The 21,316-nt window shown below is 36.4% G+C and overlaps 2 protein-coding genes across 2 annotated transcripts in view; both read right to left on the reverse strand.

Annotated features, from left to right (window-relative positions):
- Window positions 1-21,316, reverse strand: part of ITGA1 (integrin subunit alpha 1) — a 189,584-nt gene that overhangs the window by 151,709 nt on the left and 16,559 nt on the right. The window lies entirely within an intron of this gene.
- On the reverse strand, window positions 16,703-18,742 carry PELO (pelota mRNA surveillance and ribosome rescue factor). Its single transcript, XM_074282546.1, has 2 exons — window positions 17,726-18,742; window positions 16,703-17,343 (listed from the first exon to the last, which is right to left on the reverse strand). The coding sequence occupies exons 1-2, from the start codon at window positions 18,449-18,451 to the stop codon at window positions 16,912-16,914; spliced, it is 1,158 nt and encodes a 385-aa protein (XP_074138647.1). The 5' UTR covers window positions 18,452-18,742; the 3' UTR covers window positions 16,703-16,911.

The raw sequence follows: 21,316 nt of genomic DNA on the forward strand, positions 1-21,316 counted from the left end.
ATTTGCCTAAGTATTGTAGCTGGATTTCAACCCAGGTCAGTCAAATATTTCTAAGTCCAGTACCATCTGCACTAAGCCATGTTTTCTCTGTTTTCCTTCAACAGAGTGTAAGCTCCTTGAGGGCAAGGAATATTTCATTTTTGTATTTGTATTTTTAAAGTTCAGCAGACAATATAACACTTATTAGGCACCTAATAAATACTTGTTAATTCATCAACACACAAAAAATTTCATTATCACAATATGGGGGGAAGGGAGGCTGCCATTAATAGGATTCCATATTTAAAATTAGAAGGGGCCTTAGAGGCCATCTATACCAACTGCCTTATTTTTCAGGTAAGGAAACTGAGGCTCAATGGAGAAAAATTACTTGACAAATCACATGATTAGCAATAAAGGACAGAGCTGAGATTTGAAACTATGATCTCTGATTTCAAATAACATAATGCTACACATCTCTTGTTTAGCAATCTTGTTCCCTACTTTAATATAAGTTCTATGGATAAAATAACACTTTTACTATCTATCTTATAGGCTATCAGAAAGGGTAAACAGCATGATAAACGGAAATTCCTTTGCATGACATAATAGAACCAGATGGAACTTTTGATTTCAGTAATGTAAGGAAATCCATGTGCAGAACATCCTGCCACTTAGACAAATCAGCAACCCTTCTGCAGCTTGGAGCTTAGATCTGGAACTCTGAGGGACTAAATAACATGTCCATGTATGTATCAGTATGTGTCAGAGATGGTTCTGAAACTTGTTTCTTCCTAAGGCACAGGCTAGCTTTCTGTTATGTGATGAGGTCTCCCTCATAACTATAAACTATATTAGCATCAGCAATTAATTATTCCATCTTTCAAATGACATGAAAAGCTTCTTGAGGGTCAGTGCTGAGTCCTATGTTTCTTTGTATCACCCAAATTGTCTAGTGCTTTGTGCAAATAATAGGCATTTAATAAATGCTTTATGATTGTTCCCTATTAGACTGTACTATGAATATCTGGAGGATAGTTAAAGGGCACAAAACTCTACCTCTTTTTAATGGTTACTATTGGGAATTTGTGTCTGGAGTAAAACCTGTATATGTTTAATAATGATAATATGTTGTCCTTTTTTGTAAAAAGTTGAAGTTACTCTTGCAAGATCATTCTCCTGAATTGCTTGCTTTTCTAATTTGCTTATCTTTTCATACTCATTCAATCAATCATTGAAGAAGCATTTGTTAAATGTTTACTATGTGCCAGTCACTGTGCTAAGCACTGAGGATGCAAAGAAAGGTAACAAAACAAACAAACAAAAAACAAGTCCTGTCCTTAAGAAACTCTGGATTCTGGATAATTTTTTAATGGGGAAGTACTATGCAAATTATTATCTTTGGTCAAGACAATACAGGAAGAGTACTCAGAATTTCCCTTATGAACAGAGGACTCTAGTTGATTGGGTTGTAGGCACTGTCTAAAATGAAAGAGCAAAGAGCAATAACAGCCTTAGGATATCTTCATTTTGATGTGGGTTAAGTTTCCTTTCTAATTCCCAGCTTCCATTAATTTCTTTTTTTTTTTTAATTTTTTAATAGTTTTTATTTGCCAGATATTTGCATGGGTAATTTTACAACATTGACAATTGCCAAACCTTTTGTTCCAATTTTTCCCCTTCTCCCCCCCCCCCACCCCAGATGGCAGGTTGACCAATACATGTTAAATATGTTAGAGTATAAATTAAATACAATATATGTATACATGTCCAAACAGTTATTTTCCTGAACAAAAAGAATTGGGACTTTGAAATAGTGTACATTTAGCCTGTGAAGGAAATCCAAAATACAAGTGGTCAAAATTAGAGGGATTGGGAATTCTATGTAGTGGTTCATAGTCATCTCCCAGCGTTCTTTCACTGGGTGTAGCTGGTTCAGTTCATTACTGCTCTATTGGAACTGATTTGGTTCATCTCATTGTTGGAGATGGCCATGTCCATCAGAATCCCCCATAAATTTCAATGGGAAGATATCCGTGCTCTCCCAGCCCCCATCAGATCTGAGCTAACTTGGACTGTCCCAGCTCCCATTCTAATGATCTACTCAGGTTTCCCCAATCCCACACCCAGCACAAATAGTTCCTTATCTAAAAACCCATTGAATTCTATTCAAATTCTAACCCTGGCTGAAACCAACCAGGAGCCAACCTGGGACTCTACCCTGGGGTCCCTTCAAGATTACCAAAAGCCCCCCATTTAAAATGGGGAACCCTGGAATCCACTCTTTGCAGGAGCCCCAAACATGGCATCCTTATGCTGGCTATGTCAAGGGTTCCTGCCCGCCCGGTGCCAGCCCTGGCCCTGGTGTCTTTCTACCTTCAACCTTACTTCCAAACCCCATAATAAACCTCTTTTATTAATCTAGGTTTTCGGGTCTGTAAATTCCTTTACACAGAAGTCTTGCGCTGCTACTAGATCTCATTTAAACTTTGTATCCTTGAGCATAATCCAAAGGGGTTGCAGGAGAGCTCTATTTGATTCCCTGTACCCCAAACCTGCCACTAGACCTCAATTAACCCTAATTTCATTTAGGTACCCCTTACCTAATTCTCATCAATTTCATCAACCAAAAGGACTAGCAAGTACCTAACTACTGTACTTGGATTTTTTTTTTTTTCTTTTTCTTTTCATTCTTTTTTTTTTTTTTTTTTTTTTGGAAGCACTCAGGGTTAAGTGACTTGCCCAGGATCATACAATTAGTATATGTCTGAGGCCACATTTGAACTGAGGTTCTCTTGACTTCAGGACCAGTGTTCTATCCATTGTGACAATTAGCTTCCCCAGAGAGTTATTATTATTATTATTTTTTTTTTGCAGCTTCCATCATCTCATCTATAAAATAGGGACTGCTGTCTGAATCAAATCTTGGGGTGAAATTCAACCCAGTTTTCATCTAGTTCACTTTTTTTATTCTACAGAAGCTAGAACTGAAGCCCCCCAAAATGGTCATGTGACTTGCAAGATTAAACCAGAAGCATATGGCAAAACTGGGATTTGAGTTCAAGTCTTTGGACTACAAACTCAAATGTATAAAACATTTAATAAGCACTTACTTTATATCATACATATTCCTACCATTTTGCAAGGACTTTACATTCTAATAGGGGAAAACAAAATAGAATAGAGCCAGTATTCAGCAGGATCCCATTCAGTGCTTACTTTCCAAGAATTGTGATAACATTGGGATTAGGATGTCAGCAAGACTAATTATTTTGCATAGATTATACACATTATGTCTCTCCCAATAGAAGGGAGGCAACTGTTTCATTTTTGGATTGGTATTCTTAGCATAAAGTGGGTGCCTAGGAACCGTTTATTGATTGATATGTTTTTGTGTCTGGATAATTTTTTAGGTGCTTATGATGCTCATGAAACTTCTTGTTCCATCATTTTTTAGAGTTAAGTTATTATAGGTGGTAAGGGAATTATACATGTGGAAGAGAACAAATATTTATTAAGTGCATTCTATATGTCAGGCCCCTGATAACATTTTATAATATCCTTTAAATCATTGGAATTTCACAAATTTTTTTTTCATTTGATACTTATAACACTCATTTGAGGTTGACAACCTCAACATTCCTGTATATTCTTGGGCTTGCAAACTTCTGTAAATTTACAGAATAATGGAACAATAAATAATAATAATAATAATAATAATAATAATAATAATAATAATAATAATAATAATAAATATGGGAATTTTCTTCCCAAGTAGTCATGTTACCCAATTTTCAAAATAATGTAATTCTCTCAAAATGACATTGGATTTACTTTGCATAGATAATCTATACAACTGTTTACATACATCTTATAGATGTATATAATAGAAATCTGAATGGAAGGGAGACAACTGTTTTTACAAATTTACATTTTACAGTTGAGGAAATAGAGGTAAATGAATTTGCCCAAGGTCACTCAGTGAGCAAGTGAAATCAGGTCTTCCTAACACCAGGCCCAACACCCTATTATCCATTGTGCTACCTAACTATCTCTAATAATCTTGACAAATGAGATAGGGGTATGTGATTTGGCAGACCAAGTAAAACTTGGCAAGCTAATGAAAATATTTGCAAGCCTCAAGATGTTTTTTTGCACCTACCAGCAAAGCTGTTTAAATATAATCTTTTCCCTAATGCTTTAAACTGAAAGCCTCCTAACAACTTAAAAAACCTGGCCCTAGAGGGCAAAACATTCAAAACAAATGACCTTCTGCTCTGGAATCTGCTCCCTCTAGCAGTCTGCTCTTTCCTATAGTCTGTCTGCCAAAACCAAAATTTGGCAGCTTTTTGGAACATGTGCAAATCACTATTTTTTTTTAAATGTAGCAGTCACTACTGATTTACTATGTTGGAAAGATAGACCTAAAAAACCCAAAACAAAACAAGAAACAAAAAAACAAAAACTAGACTGTGGTGAAAAATATGAGCAAGAACAATTTGTTCTGTGGGCAGATTTTATGATACCTGGCTATTTCTAACCTCAACATCGTATATGTTCTTGGGCTTGAAAATTTCTGTAAATTTATAGAATAATGGAATAATAATAAATAATAATAATAGTGGAAAATAATAAGAGAATTTTTTTCCAAATAGACATGCTACCTAATTTTCAAAATAATGTAATTCTCTCAAAATGACCTTGGATTTATTTTGCATAGATAATCTATACAACTGTTTATATACATCTTGTCTTTCCCAATAGAAGGGAGACAATTGTTTTATTTTTAGATTAGTATTCCTAGTACATAACCAAATGACTAGCACAAAGTAGGTGTCTAATAACTGCTTGTTGATTGACGAGATAATTATGTCTCCATAATTTTTAGATGCTTATGATATTCATGAAATTTCTTGTTCCATCATTTTTTTAAGTTAAAAAAGGATCAAATTTATCTGTAGAGGCAAATTGTAAGTTCAGTATTCATAATACTAATTGTATTGGAAATATTAAAAACAAATAGTTCATTTACTTTAGACTATGATTCTCATTTTCTCTTAGGATTCATAATGTGATATAGTTGCAAATCCTCAAACACCACAGTGTTAGAAGGAAGCTAAAGTACATCATCAATGACCAATGAGATGTGGTAAAAGGCTACTGAGTAATTGTCTGTATTTCCAGAAAGGGATGTGGTTAAGACATGTAACAAGAATGAAATACAACATACTGAATGTCTGAAATGGTCCTAATAGTAAAAGAATCATGAGAAGTATCACAGAATACTAAGTAGAGAGTTATCCTAAGCTAGGAAGATATGGCTTCAGCTTTCACCTCGGTTATATGCTGCCTATGTTATTCTGGATAAATCTGTTTATTTCTCAATATTCCAGGTAACTCAATGAAATTATAATGGAGCAAAATTGATGTTGATTTGCAAAAGTAGAGGGCATTTTCTCAACTAAAGTAACCTGTGGATGAAATCCATAGGGAGAAAATCCCAAAGGAAGAAAAAGCTTCTCCCAATTAAGCAATTAGAGGTTGAGTGTATTGAGTGGATGATTTATTAAAATCTTTGGATGGAAATCTTTGGTTAAAATGGCACATCAGAAAATCTCATAGGAAAATGTAGGAATACATCTAGATGTACTTTTTTACATTTACAATTTTATAGTTGAGGAAAATGATATCCTTCTGGATCATGTATGATTTCCTCATAGTAACTAAGGTTCTAAGGGAAAAGAGATGACAAGGGCTTCTGACTGTAAACCAAGTGTATTTTCTGCTGCAAAGTGCTATCTCTCAACTCTGATTTGCACTGCTAGAGGATAAGATTACAGATTCATTAAAGTAACTTTAAAAACAACCAAAAATGCCTTCCCAAGTATCCCCCCCAGGTTTGTCACAATATGCAATAAGCAGGAGAATGGAGGTACAGGTGATGCTACTCTCTCCCTAGAGCAAAAAGAAGTTGCAAGCTGAGGAATAGGAAGATCAGCACCAAAGGCTAAGTTGGCTTATTGGTACTGCAGTGTTTTCACCCTAAAAACTTCGAGTCCTTGGAGATATCCTTCATATTAACCTCATATCTTCTTGCAGCCTCACTGCCTGTTTCTTTCTTACTTTCTTACTAAGGATGCCATTTAGAAGCTCCTTCCCACAGTACTTTCCTAACCATAAGATCCTGTCTATTTCCTCTCTACCTTTTACATAAACTCACCTTTTGTCCTACCACATCCTAAGCCCAGCTAGTAATTTCATTACAAATATCACTGAAGAGAGAATAGAAATTCTCATGATTTGCTGAGGACAAACTCCTGATGGATGAAAGGGAAAATGAAAAAATGAATAAAAATGCAAGAAAACTCCTAAGACAGTAAGCTGATTTGATGGGGATTCTGGAAGATAATTTTTTGGTACTTGGCATATTAACAAATTAATAAAACAACGAACAAATAAGTGATGAACAATGATGACCTTAAAGTATTTTTTTGCCCTTTTTTTCTCCCTGCCCCCAATCCTTCTCCCTAAACAGATCAGTTACAGCAGCAGGACTCAAAACAGAGGAAGGAACAAAATGGAAAAAAGGATTGTTTGTCCTCATGAGGTACCTCTAGGAAAAATTGATGGAGGATAAAGAGAAACTTCCTAATAATTAAAGCTATTAAAACGTGAAATGAGTTGCCTCAGGAAGTCCCAGGTTCCCTTTCACTGGAGACATTCAAGTGGATGCTGGAGAATAGTTGTTGACAATATAGCAGTCAATTCTTGGTTATGTACAGGTTGGACTAGATGCTCTCATAGATGCCTCCTTTCAAATCTGAGTTTCTGTAATTTTATAAGGATTCTTAGATGATCTAAATGATCCATGCAATAAAATACTTGACCTTATTTTCAATAGACTGCTAGCACTTTTCTGTTAGCAACATAAGTATGTAAGGAAGAACAAGCTATAAACTGATCTCTTTGGATCAAATGAACTGAAGGATGGGGTTAAAGTACATTTTATATTCATAGAGTAATTTATCAGCAAAGTGTCAAACAAAAAGTTCTAGTCAGTGTTTATACTTAGCCTTGCTGAAAAATTCCAGACATAAAAATCCTGGAACAGATTTGCATGAAGAACTCAGAGGACCTACAGTTTTTGGCCTATCATGTCTTACAAAAACAAAAAACAAAAAACCCCAAAACCCAAAATACTCTCTACAAGTACAATTAATTTTATTTTTCTTAGTAAAATTTCATTTGTTAGTATTGTTAGTGCACGTTTCTTTAATTAGAACTCCAGGAAGCATTCTGGATAATTGACTTTACAAAATATGCTTACTACCCTTAAACCTTTATACTTAGTTTTTAAAATCTTGACTATTACATACTGCATAATTCTTTGTTGTTTCAAACAATATTAAATATAAGTCAACCTATGCTGGATGACTCAGGATCATCCTGGTGAATATCACTCAGTGATGGTATTATGCTGTAATAATACTGCTCATAGATGTGATTGAGGCCTATTTATCATTCTACTAAATGGCCCCAGACTCTTAGAATTGTTTTTCCCTTTCCTTTGGTCCTTCATTCACTAATTCCTTCCTTCCTTCCTTCCTTCTTCTCAGAAGCATATATTTTTTAAAAAATATTTTAGTCTTTATTATTAAAATGTCAGTTGTCATTTATCAGTGATATCAGCATGCTACCAGTATAAAGTACTCTTCCTGATTTGCTATCTTTAATTTATTGTAGATTTATATATCAGATAGACAAATCTGTTATAAATATATATAAAACAACCAAATAGGTGATATCATCAAGGCATTCCCTTATAAGTAAAATGCATATGTTTTAGTGTATAGGTTTTACCACATTTTACAACAGAGATATTTTTGTCTTTTTTTTTTTTTTTTGAAGATTCCTAACTATATTTCAAATAAATGTAGTTGCTGAGTAGCTGAATTCCAGATATGTGCTGTGTTATTATACATCATCAGGCTGGCAAAAGTATTAAAAACAAACTGAATCAACTTGGCCTGAATAAATTCAGATTTACTACATAAAATTTCTGTAGCTAGTTACAGGCTTGATTTTATAATAAGAACTTTCATTTTTAAATGGAATTGATTTTCATGTATGATTGGAATAACTTCATTATAGTAACATTTCATTACCACAGTTACCCAATGGTAAGTAAATCATAGATTAATTACCCAATGCTTAATGATGGTTTCAAGCTACTGTAATAGTATTTACTGTAATAGTATTTAATTATTATTTAATACTGTAATAGTATTTAATTATTATTTAATAATTAATTATTATTTAATAATTAATAGTATTTAATTAGTATTTAATTATGAGTATGAATGTTTATAACTAGGTTGACAACCTCCATCATTCTCATATTTCATATTTCTAATAGGCTACATGTTCATAAACTACTTATTCTTGACTTCCAGATGTTAGCTAATCATAAGATAGCTTTAAAAAAAACACTTGTATTTTAAAGAAATGATGTCAAGATTTGGACTACAAAAATGGTTAACTCTTTCTTTTCTGCTGCCTTGTTTTAGTATTATTATTTAGTTTAAATAATATATGTATATATTTAAATTAATAGAATTTTTGAAAATAATTAATTTGAATAGAAACATAAATTAAGAATCCTCTCTTTCCTTGAATAGAAGCATAAGGAAGATCACATAACAGAAATATCTATTTTAAAACTGAAAAGACAGAAATGTTTATTTCTACATCTGATTTTAACACCTCAAAAAGTTTTAACATACAATTCACACAAAAAATTATTAGCCTGAATAATTATTAATTTTTAAAGCAATTATATGGAATGTCCCTTTTTATTTTTTTTAGTTTTAGATTTAGTTTTGTCTGTCACATATGTTCTTTTTTGTTCTTTGACACTTCTACCATTCTGGAGCAGGCCCTCATTGGTCACATGGATTATTTCAACAACTTGCTGGCAGGTCTACTTGCTTTAAGTCTCTCCCCAACCCAGACCATCTTCCTTCATGCTACTAAAATGGTCTTCCAAAAGGACATGTCACCCCCCTATTCAATAAACTTCAATATTTTCCGATCCCTTCCAAGATCAAATATAAAATCCTCTGTAACAAAAAGTCCTCCATCACCCATCTTCCCCACCATCTTCACCTCTTCTGTCTTCTTACACCTTACTCTGTCTTTACCTTGAGAACCACTGACAAGACCCTTTTTGTACAACATATTTTTATTTCCATCTCCCAACATTTTTTTTCCTGGATGTCCCTCTTGCCTAGAATTTTCTCCTTCCTCATTTCTACTTTCTGATTTCCCAGATTTCCCTCAAGTCCCAACTACAAGTAGTAGTTCTACAAGTAATTTTTTCTCATCCTCCTTAATTCTTGTGTCTTCTCTATTGACTCTTACTAACTGATCCTGCCTATATCTTGTTCTTATGTAGTTGTTTGCATGCTATTTCCCTCATCAGCCTGTGAGCTTCTTGAGAGAAATATTATTATTTGTGTTTCTCTGTATCCCAAGTGTTTGTACAATGTCTGGCCCATAATGAATGTTTAATAATTGTTTATAGACTGATTTGCCACAGAATTTAATTGACATTACTAAGAACAAAAAGGCAGAAATATATACTTTTAAAAATAATTTTACATAAAAAATTTTATTAATTTCGACTGATGCAAAGATCATATGATTTAGAGTAAGGCCAATAAATACAATATCAATCATAATTAATTTACATTATAGATTCTTTGGAATTGTCTCTTGTAGTCCTTAGGAGAAAAAACCCATCTCTTTTTAGGATTAAAAAAAAAAAACAGAAGAAACTTCCATTAAAAAATTAAATTGTAGATTAATTACTTTTTTAAACAGGAAGTTCTTTAACTTCCTTTAGTCAGTTATGACCCACAAGGTCTAAGTCAGGAAACAAACAACTATTCTAGTAGCAGTAAATACTCTAAAGAAACAGCTGTGTTTACTGCATTTCAATCTTTATACCCATTAGCTTTCCTAAAGGGACTTATACTCCTATGAAATACAAAATGATTATTTGAGACTTTGTGATTATTAGGATATGAATAAATTTAGTACAAGTCTATTCTTAAGTAAATTTATTTAGGTTAAGAGAATTTTAATGAACATAGCACACAAAGGAAAGTGAATATACTGTATATTTTTAAAAAAAGAATTATAAAATATTTTAAAATTTCTTTGAGATTAAAAGTTTGGTTAAAATAGCAGTCAAAACTACTGATACATAGTAATTCACGTGAAATATAAAATAATCTTAACATGATGAAGCTGGAAAAGCAAGAAGTGTTTTTTCTGGAGATTCATAGTATGGTTACTACTACAGATAGATAGTACTACTTGCTTGTTACAGCATGAACAAATCCTTTATTGTTCCTGTTCCTCATTATCCTTATCTGTAAAATGAAGGCAGTGGAAGCAACAGAGGCAGACACAAAAGATCACAGCACAAGATTTAGGTTGCATGAAACTGAGAACTTTTAAGCATTATAGTAAAGAAGAGAGTTTCATTTACCTACTTCTTTGAATTCTATCAATCTAGTATTGATATCTTGGTAAGATGAAGAGCCACCTTATCTTCTCACATTGGTGAGGTGAAAGGTTGAAGGAGATATTAGGGAGAAGACGTGCATAATGTATAATAAAAAGAAAAGAGGGAGTTTGATTTTGCTAGGGTCATGAGCAATATCTGTCAAAGATAGAAGATGGGTATTTTATTTTCAGCTTCCCTAAAAGAAATAGGATTAGGGATAAAACCTATCGTTTCATTAGTATATGGAATTCCCTAAGGGGAATGTTTTTCTGTCAATAAGCACTTACTAACACTTACTATGCAAGGGGCAAGCACTTTCTATCCCAGTGGGGATGTGAAGAAAAGCAAAAAACATTGCCCTTTTCTTAAGAAGCTCACATTCTAATTTAGGAGTGAATACATCAATAAATGTAAAATCTCTACTATGTAGAAGCTTAGAACTTAGAACTTCTACTATGTAGAAGGAAAACACTAGGGAATTGGGAATAGGAGAGGTCTCATGAAGTTGGGATTTGAGCTGTCTTAGAGGAAGTAAGAAAAGCTGGATGAAAATGAGGGGGAAAAGCACTCTAGGAATGGGGGACAAACACCCAATGACAAGGCTCAGAGCCTGGAGTCAGGAAATGGAATTGTTTCACATGAGAAATAGCAAAGGATGCCAGTTTTTCTGGATTGCAGAGTTCATGGAGGAGAGGAAAGAACAAATAGATTAGAATGACAGGAAGGAGCTAACTGGCTTTCAAAGCCATAGATAATTTTATAATTTATCTAGGAGATAATAGGTAGCCAGTGGACTTTATGTTGGTTTGACAGATGAGTGGAGGATGGATTGGAGAAAGGATGACCTTGAGGCAGGAAAACCAATCAAATGTAAAGTAATGAGGGCTAGCATAAAAGGCAGCAATTGAATGAGAAGAGACAAAACAACCATGAAACAAGACTTGGCCCCAGATTGAATACGTGGGATACATAAGGAATTGAGGATATCTAGTTTGTAAGGCAAAATGACTGAAAGGAAGGTGATGCTTTTGATGAAAGAAGGAGTTAGAAAGAGGGAAGAGTTAAGAAGGTAAAGATAATGAAATCTCTTTGGGACATATTGAATTTCAAATGTCTAAGTTTGAGATGTACAAAAAGCAGTTGTGATATGAGACAAACTCAGAAAAAAAGTTAAGTATGTATAGATATACAGATCGGGGAATTCTCTGAAAACTGAACTCATGGGAGGTGATGAGAGGATTAAGTGAGAAAACACAGAAGGAAAGCAAGCCCAGTATAGATACTTTGGAAATAAGCTAGGTTAAGATCTGGGAAGATCTAGCAAAGGAGACTAAGAAGAAACAGTCAGATAGATAGCCGTTATGAAAACTTGTTGTATCATTGTTGGTCCTTCATTTTTGAAGAGAACTATTGTCATAACAGATGATGTCTTGATTTATGAATAAAATGGATTTGAGATGAAGCAGTTATGCAAAATCATCAGTCTCTTCCTGAGTCAAACACCAGATAGGAAAATTTAAGCAAGGAAAGAGTAATATTTTATCCTGTAGGAGACCAAAGATAAGAATTGAGAAAAAACTATTTGATTTGGCCATTAAAAGAATAAGGGCCACTTGGCAGAGGGCAGTTTCAGTTGAATGAGAAGGTCAGAAGGAAGATTGTAGAGGGTTCAAAGGAGAGAGGAAGTGAAGGTACCCTACTGTAGACTTTCTCAAGTTCAGCCACAAATCAGTGAAAAGATAATAGTTAGCAAGGATGGTTGGATAATAGGGTTTTTTTTTTTTTTTTTTTTTTTTTTTTTTAAGGTTGGAAGGGAAATGAAAGTCTGCAGGAAGAAAAGCTGCCTTAAGAGGACAACATTGAAGATTAAAGAATGGGATGAAGGGTATACATAGAAAGGTTTGCCTTGGTAAAATGAAGACCACCTTATCTTCTCACATTAATGAGGTGAAAGGTTGAAGGGAGAAGACATGCATAATGTAAAATAGAGAAAAAAGGTCATGAGCTCTGTCATGACCTATCTGTCAGAGTTAGGATTGGAACCTACGTTTTTTTTCTGGCTTTAAAGCCAACTTTCACTAAGCTACCTACCCTGTCCAGCATTTACTTAATGCTAACAAATAGATTGTTTTAAATCTGATTTTAGCAATTGTTTTAATTCTAATTCATCATCCCTTGTTCATTTGTATTACTTAAGCTACTACTTCTCCCTTTAGGGTTCTTGAGGGTAGAGTTGTGCTTCAAATTTATGAACTAATCCTTCCCTCCTTATATATTCATTCATTTATCCAATAAACCTGTAGGTCATAACATAGGCAAAACACTGTGCTGACTTTTAAACTTCTTTCTGCTTTGTTTTGTATAATATTTTTAGTTTCTAGGATTTGCCAGTTTTAAATTGCGGTTTTGTAGATTGTGTAAGTAAAATACGAAACCTTTCAGCATATCAATTCTAAGTCCTTCAAACTTTTCTTACAATTCCTATTTTGCAAAAAATTTTAATTGTCTAGCTCTCCTCTGAAATCTTTCAAATAATGTGAAACTTTTAATACATGTATTGTTATATTTATTATAAAATTTGTTTCTGAAATATATTTGTAAAATAATGGAAATTTAGACATCTCTTTCCCAAATGGTCAAAAAGATGATTAGTGCCTGACCTGCAATAGAACCTTCTAAGCTCCTATTGGTATGATCAGCCACAACTACACATCACAGTCATTTAAAAAATATATATATATTTTTAAAATTTTTTTTGCTGAGGCAGTTGAGGTTGTGACTTGCCCAGGGCCACACAGCTAGGAAGTTTTAAGTGTCTGAGGTCAGATTTGAATCCAGGTCCTCCAGACTTCAGGGCTGGTGTTCTATCCACTGTACCACCTAGCTTGCTGCCCACAATGTCATTTTAGTTCTCAATCAGTAATACCATAATGAATGTTCCTGTAAGTTTTTATGTAAATCAAAACATATTTCCAATGGAAAAGAACAAGGGTGGTAGTCTTGCTTAAAATAGGCACATGAACGGATTTAAGGAAAAAAAATTAAGAAACAATTTTGTTGAGTCTTCTTGGCACAGGAGGGGACAATCTAAAGGACTATTATCAATAGATTAAGCTCTGGCAGGTGCTACCATGAATGAAATGCTTTAAATATAGTCATGGTACATATGATCTGCTATTTGATGACCAGTCTAAGACTCATAATCATACTTAAGTATAATGATACTTAACACCTAATGGCTAGAAGTGACAAATTCTTTGGCTATAATTACCTACCTAAGATAGACGAAACAGAAGATGGTTTTCAATATCATGCAGTCCCTTTCTGTAACAATGGGGGTGGAGAGGGAGAAACAATCAAAAGGACTAGTAATCATGGCTTTCAGATTATCTAATTAATCTAAATGGGTTATTTTTACTCAATTACTATACCAACAAATTGAGACACTACTGGAGGAAGTGGACTATATATATATATATATATATATATATATATATATATATATATATATATATATATATATATATATATATATATCTCAATACTGAAATTCTTCATTTAGATTTAATTATAATTTTTTTCATTGTCTAGGAAGATAACTATCAAACAAGATTTTGGAAAAATTAAAAAATAGCATTAAGCTTTCTTAACAGGGGAGTCAATCATAAATGATAACATATGACCTCAGATACACATTGTGTGATTCTGGGCAAGTCATTTAACCTTTATTTGCTTCAGTTCACTGGAGGAAATGGCAAACCATTTCTGTATCTTTGCCAAGAAAATTCCATGGGCGATATGGCCCACAAAGTCACAAAAGTCAGACATAATTGAACAAGAAGTTCTGAAGGGAGGAAATACTGTTCCAACATAAATTTTAAGACCTTGGGTTAAACATTTTAAGAGTTTACAATATTTTTATTTCAATAACTTTTCTAAACTTTTTTTTCCCCAAAAAAACGAGTATACTAAAGCACCATTGCACTGCAGAAATCCAAGGCAAACCAAAACAAGTTTAAAATTGTTCCAAATTAAAAAAGATATTTGTACACCAATATATTTTTGAAAGGGATAAACCATAGCACATTTTAAAGTAATAAAAGGCAGCAAGAATTCAAGTCCATTGAATTTTGAGACATAAAAGGAACCATTATGTTACTTGAAATATTTGGTTCTTAACCAATGGCATATTTAAATTCAAGGCCCTCTAGGTCTTCCACCCTCGTGGGAACCCTCTCCTTTTCTGAATCTTGCAAATTCCACAAATGCTCTTTACATAAAACATTTCATGATTTTCTTTGCTCAGATTTAAAAGAAAATTAAACTACTCTAAAATACTCCTGTTTTTAAAGGGAGATTTGGAAATAGAGATCTTAATGCTAGTTTTATTATTTGGTATACAAATTATTAGAGAACTTTTTCAATTATGTGGTAATCATATATATTTTTTTGATTTTGATAAGAATTACAATCTGAACATAAGGAAACAATTCACTGATTTAAATGCCTTTTGGGGGGGCAGAGGAGTAGGGCACATTATTTCATAATGAAGAGAATTTTTAGTAAGGAAAGAGTTGCCTGAGAGATTAAATAACAGGTTCAGGAGAATAGCACTTCAGAAATTGTACTTGAACTTAGTTCTTCCTGACTTTTGAATGGCCTCATATAATTTCAATGATGTAAATTACCTTAATATTGTTATGGCTATCTTTAAAAACTAAATTTTGTATAAAGCAAGGCCAACATGTGAGCACCTTGTTGACCATTTGGTAACAGAAAAATTTTGGTTTAAGGCAGAAGTTTGTGAACTGTAGGACATGCCTTCCTGAAAAGTGTGAAGCAATGGTCAAAATTACTGGATGAATAATCCAATTTTCCACCGAATTCAGTTACTTAGCATAAGCTAATAACACAGATATCATCCTATTGCTTTGCTGCATTTGGAAATGAAGTATTTTAGAGGTTAAGTGAAAGTATCCATATCTGTTATATGTTAGTCATTTTGACAAGTATAATTAATATAAGCTTATTTAGTGTGTGTCTGTGTGTTGTAGGGAAGGGGAATGTAACAACTTTTTTGGGGGTGGGGAGGACTTAAAAAAGGAGACATTGTAGAGTGGAAGAGAAGCCTAAATTTAGAAGATCTATTTTTACTCAGAGTTAGCAACTTTGTGAAAAAATTTACTGAGAAGGCACATGTAAAATACTGGCTAGAATAATAGTTAGAATTAAATGCTAGTAGATTGTATTTACACATGCCAGCTGTCAGAACAGAAAATAAACCATACTTTGGAACGAGTCAATTAATGTAAAAAATATTCTACCCAATGCCCAAAAACCATAAGTAAAATACAATTTTCCATTTCAAACAGTAGACCATTTCGCTGACATTGTAGTGAAAGAATTACCTACCATCCCTTTTCAATTATAAACCAGGTCAAATACATTTTGTCATTATTTTGCTCCACATAGGTTCTGTTCAATCATGATGCGTTTGCATGACTAAACCAAAATTGTTTAGAAAATAGAAAATACTGCTTTAAAGACTCCATGTTAAAGGCAAACAACTTGAAATTCTAATAATTTAACGATTAATAAATCTGACAAATCAAAACAAGTACATGGGTATAAACAGAAAAACCACTGTATGTGAAGTCAAAGTTGGATTGCACTATATGACCTTTGCTACTGTTGAGCTGCTTGACCTCAGAAAGGTCACCTTAACCTCTCTGGGCCTGAGTTTAACATTTGTAAAATACAAGTGTTATATTTAAAAAGGTTCCTTCCTGTTCTAAAACTATGAATAGTAAGCGAAGTATAGCATAAAGTTAACTTAAGGACAGTGGCTTCTTGGCATGTTAGAAACTATCTCATTCAATGCTTGTAATGTCAGTTTTTAGGTTTTCTTTGGTGAATTTTCTATCTATCTTCCAAAAACACTTTCTGGCTATTTTCGAAGACTAGGTCAAATTACTGCAAAATGCTTTGAAAATAAAGTAAAAACAAAAACAGTAGTTTATCCCCAGTACAATACACACTGAATGCAGCTGATGTAATAGAAACACATCTTTCCCCCCTAATTATCAAACTGTTTACTCTATCTCTAAGATATTTCCCCCTAAAGTGATAGTAATGTGAATAAGGATAAAATTAAGACATTAATTTTCTCTTTATTTTCTAGTTGTATAGATCTTCCAACAGTAATAGGTTAGAGCCTGACAAGAAAAACCCTCTCATGGAAATGAAACAGAACCTTCTGGCAGCTTTCATACTGGATTCAAGAACATCTGTTTTATATATTAGTTTATGTAAGTGAAGAAGTTGGGCAACAAATGGTCTCTTTTTACAAGTGCCAATCATTAATCCTCTTCAGAACTTGAACCAGACTCCTGATCAGAGAGATCAGGGACAGGGAAGCGCAGAATGGCAGCAACTCCAGTCAACTGGCTGAGCTGCTCCCCAGATACATGAAGACTAGAAAATATCCGAACTGTGCCTGCATTCTCTCTGACACTGTCCACCAATTTCACGTATCTGCTTCGGGTGGCTACATCCTGGTGTCTGAACAGCTCATCACTGATGAGCAGTGTGTCAATTGCCAGGGCCTCATTGGCCTTCTCCACCTGCTTGAGTCCATAGAAAGCTCGGTCAGGTTCATGTTGCAACATCTTGTAGAAGTCATCTAAGGCTTTTACTTCCCCAGCGGCCTTGGTGTCTGAGAGGCGACTGGCCACCGTGGGATCACAAAGGGCCTCTTTCAGTGAGTACTTGTGCCCAGAAGAGGCGTGCACCTGGAATCACAATTACAGAAGTTAGAAGAAATCTTTCAGAGCACCTTGAAAAAGTTAACTCATACTAGTCCAATCCTGACATAACTGTCAAAGCTACAAAGCATCAATCTTGCTTCACTTATGCAGTAGTGTTTTAAAAGGAGGTCCTTATAGTTATCAAACATTTAGCTCTCTTAGGATCAAACTGCTTATTGTTAAGTATAGGGAATAAGGTCACTAATTTTCTCTTCCAGCCCGGGTGACATTTCTAGGGTTATCATGTGAATATGATAAGACTTCACTCCCACATCCCTTCACATGCCCTCTTTCCTACACTGTTTATCAAGATTGATGCTAACCCACAGCTTTAATTCGGGCTAGCCTGTTAGCCAGACTACTGTACCTGGAGGAACTTGGACCGGTTTTCCAGCAGCAGTTTGTTGTCCGTCTTCACGGCCTGCTGGAACATGTAGTCGCAGAACTGCTCCCTCACGAAGCCGGGGCTGGCCACCAGGACGCACTTGACCACGTCGAAGTGAATGTGCCGCTGGATGGCCTGGACCACCTGCTCATAGAAGCGCTCCAGGGCCCGGTCGTGCTGCGAGCAGTTGCCCCGGCGCTTGCGGGGGATGTTCACCTCCACCTTGGCCCGGGTGAGGGTCATGCTGGGCGTGACGAGGCAGATGTGCGCCAGGCCTTCCTGCATGACCACGGCGGCCACGTCCGCGCTCCACGCCGGGTCGCACGCCTGCTCGATGCGCTCCAGGACCACGCTGTCCCACTGCTTCTTGGCCAGCGTGAACTGGCGGTTGGGCTCCAGCTCGATGGTGTGGTAGGCCCCCATCTTGACGTACTCGTTCTCCTGGATGTTGGTGCCCTTGACCCGCAGCTGGCATGCCTGCGAGTCGAAGTCGATGGTCTCCACGCAGAGTGTGAGCGTGGTGCGCACGCGGTTGCTGCCCACGCTGCCCGTGGAGGACTCGGTCTGCACCTTGCGGATGGTGGAGGCGCGCAGGCTGTCGCCCACCTGCAGGAGATTGTACGTGTGCCACATGTCCTCGGGCTCCTCGGGCACCAGGGTCACCTGGCCCGCGTTGTCCTTCTCGATGTCCTTCCTCACGAGCTTCATGCTGGCGGCGGAGGCAGCGGGCAAGGGGGAAAAGGGTCCCGCTCCGCCTCCTCGGGCCTGGCTCTGGCTGCCCCGCCGCCCCGCCGGCCGGGTACTCGGCCTCGCGGAAGGAGGGAGAGCGCGTCTCGCAGAACCTTCCTCCTGCCGCGCGCGGCGCTCAGGATCCCGCTACGTAGGGTGGAAGGGGGCCGCGGCGAAGACCCGTAGTGCCGTAGCCCCCAATTCCGGCCGGCCGGCAGTACCGAAGTAACGGCGGCTGCCTATGCGCCTGCGCAATAGACACCGCCTCCTGAGCCACGTCTCTACGGGTGTACGTAAAGCTACGGGAGAGTTGGAAGGCGCATGCGGCCTGCGCAGGCTCACAGAGCATTAAGCCTCTGCCGCTGGAGAAGCGGGAGTGAGTCTCCTACTAGTGTTCCTGCGGGTCCCAGCTCTCCGCGTTTCCCGGGATGGTCGGGAGGGGAGCTGGGCTGGCTCAGAGACTTCCCGGCCCCTCCTACTCTGCTTCTCTCGGCTCTGTTCACGGAGACTCGCTGCCTTAGAACTGGAAGGGATCCATCCAGTCATTCGTTAACACTCTGCAAACACTTTATTAGACGCCTGAAGAAAACACACAAAACCCATACAGGCCCCGTCCACAGATAGCTAACAGGCAGAGACGGAGCTGTGACAGTGTCGTAAAAGTCCTGTGTATTGGCATTTAGTGTAATTTTTTTTTTTTAAGTTAGGTGGGGGATGGGGTGGACCTGGAATCGGGAAGGTACATATATATGTTCAAAAGTGACCCTGGACGACCCCTGCCTCGGTCTTCTCATCTGTAAAATGGAAACATTTACGATAAAAATAGACACCGAGCACCTCCAGAAACGTTTGTATCTCCAGCAGCTAGCGCGGTATCTGGTGCCTGACAGTAGCTGCTTCATAAATGCTGATTGACTACTGATTCCTTTGTAATTCCTAGGAATTTTATTTTAGGAGTTTAAAAATATTCTGAGGAAAGAATAAGGCTTCGCCAGATTGCCAAGGGTTACTACCTTCAGTGGCTTGTGGAGTACTACTCCAGTACACTGCTAAATTTTCAGTGTGACATTTAATATGTATGGGATTGCCGGTCTTCTAGGGGAGGGAGTAGCGGGAGGGAGGGGAAATTTTGGAAAAGTGAATACAAGGGATAATGTAAAAAAAAATTACCCATGCATATGTACTGTAAAAAAAGTTACAATTATAAAAATAAATTATAAAAAAAAAATAAAAAATAAATAAATTTTCAGTGTGAGCATTTACACCTCAAAAATTGCAGACTACAAACCAGGTCGTGATTTATGTTTGGTTGATTGTCCAGAGCAGGGGTTACGGCCCGGCTTGAGGGCCAGATGCAGTCGCGGAGTACATTTATGCGCCCACCGGATTATGGCAAATGGGCTGAGGGGCGGAGACAGAGTGTGAGCTTTTACTATAGTCCGGCCTCCAACAGTCTGAGGGACGGTGAACTGGCCCCTATTTAAAAAGTTTGAGGACCACTGATCTAGACTGAAGAAAGGGATGGAATGTTAAAATGTTCATGTTAAACTAACTGATGTTAAAATGTTAATTCAGGATAAACTAGTGTGTTTTTTTTTTTTTTTTTTCTTTTCAGAGAACTGGGTGCTAAACATTAACCAGCATACTTCATAAGACACAAAAAAGGCAAAGAATCTGTGGGCTAAAGGGTCAATGATTCTAGCAATTCGCCAGGGAGTCCATTCTTTCTCTCCTACTAATTAAGTCCAATTTCTCATCTCTGAAAAGAAGGAATGAGAAATTGGACTTAATTAGGTTGTGATTTTCCCAAGGTCAGGGAGGTGGAAAGTGACAGAACAGAGATTCAAACTGAGATCCTTTAAGTTTTTACATAGAAAAGGATCAAGCTGAAAGTCATTGCTGTCAGGGAGATGGGTGACATTAGCCATGACAGATGACTGTGTCCCACCATATTTCTTGGCTTCTGTGTGCGTTTCAGCAGATGGCCAGTTTGAGCTGGGTATACATGTTGGGTTTCCAAACATGTTTGGAAGTTTCCAAAATAAATGGCAATGCAGCTTTGCATGCCCAACCAACCAGGTTGTCTTTCTGATCTTTCTAACTGTCCTCACATGACCTAGTTTTAACTAATAGTTAAAAAGCACTGATTCCAGAGCCAGAAAGCATTTGTGGAATTTACCATTTAAAAAGCCTTGCAGTTACTTGACCCAGTGACCTGGTAATTGCTGAATCCAAAACTATCAATCAGTACATTCTGCAGTAGCCTGTGTAAAATGCTGGATTTGGAGACAATTCATTTCACAGTAGTGTGGGGCCAAATGTTTCTATCCAACATGGAGCCAAAAAAAAAAAAAAAACAACAACAACAAAAAAACGGGAAGCAACTGGATAAATCAAACAAAAAGTTTACAACCAATTCTGCTTCTAGTCCTAAATTGTCCAGATCAATTGTTTAATAGTACCTAGTTTCATTAGAAAGTTGCTTATTGTACAGCAGGCTCTGAGTTAAGGTTAATAACCAACAAATTCTTTATCTCACCAGAAACATATCAGCTTCTCTACTTTTTCCCTTTCAAAACTCACTCTCTGAATGCCCACCAACATTCATCTAAGTCATCTAAACTTGTTTTTTAAAAAATATTTTGAGAATCATATTTGTTTGTAACATGAATATGTTAGCTCATGCCTACTTTGTCTAACATGGAGGTCTAATTGAGAGGCCTTTTGAGCAAGCCTAGTTTGCCTAATCTGGAGCCCATGAGTTACCCTGCCACATTGGTGGAGTTAGTCTCCTTACCTTGGCTACTGGTATCCTTAAAACTGATGAGACAGAGTAGGTTGATG

Source organism: Sminthopsis crassicaudata, chromosome 1 (assembly GCF_048593235.1).
Source record: "Sminthopsis crassicaudata isolate SCR6 chromosome 1, ASM4859323v1, whole genome shotgun sequence".
NCBI lineage: Eukaryota > Metazoa > Chordata > Mammalia > Dasyuromorphia > Dasyuridae > Sminthopsis > Sminthopsis crassicaudata.

Excerpts from the sequence above, each read along its gene's own strand:
- PELO (XM_074282546.1), bottom strand. The coding sequence starts at position 18,451 with ATGAAGCTCGTGAGGAAGGACATCGAGAAGGACAACGCGGGCCAGGTG. Across the intron at positions 17,344-17,725 it reads ACCGGTCCAAGTTCCTCCAG|GTGCACGCCTCTTCTGGGCA; the intron begins GTACAGTAGTCT and ends TTGTGATTCCAG.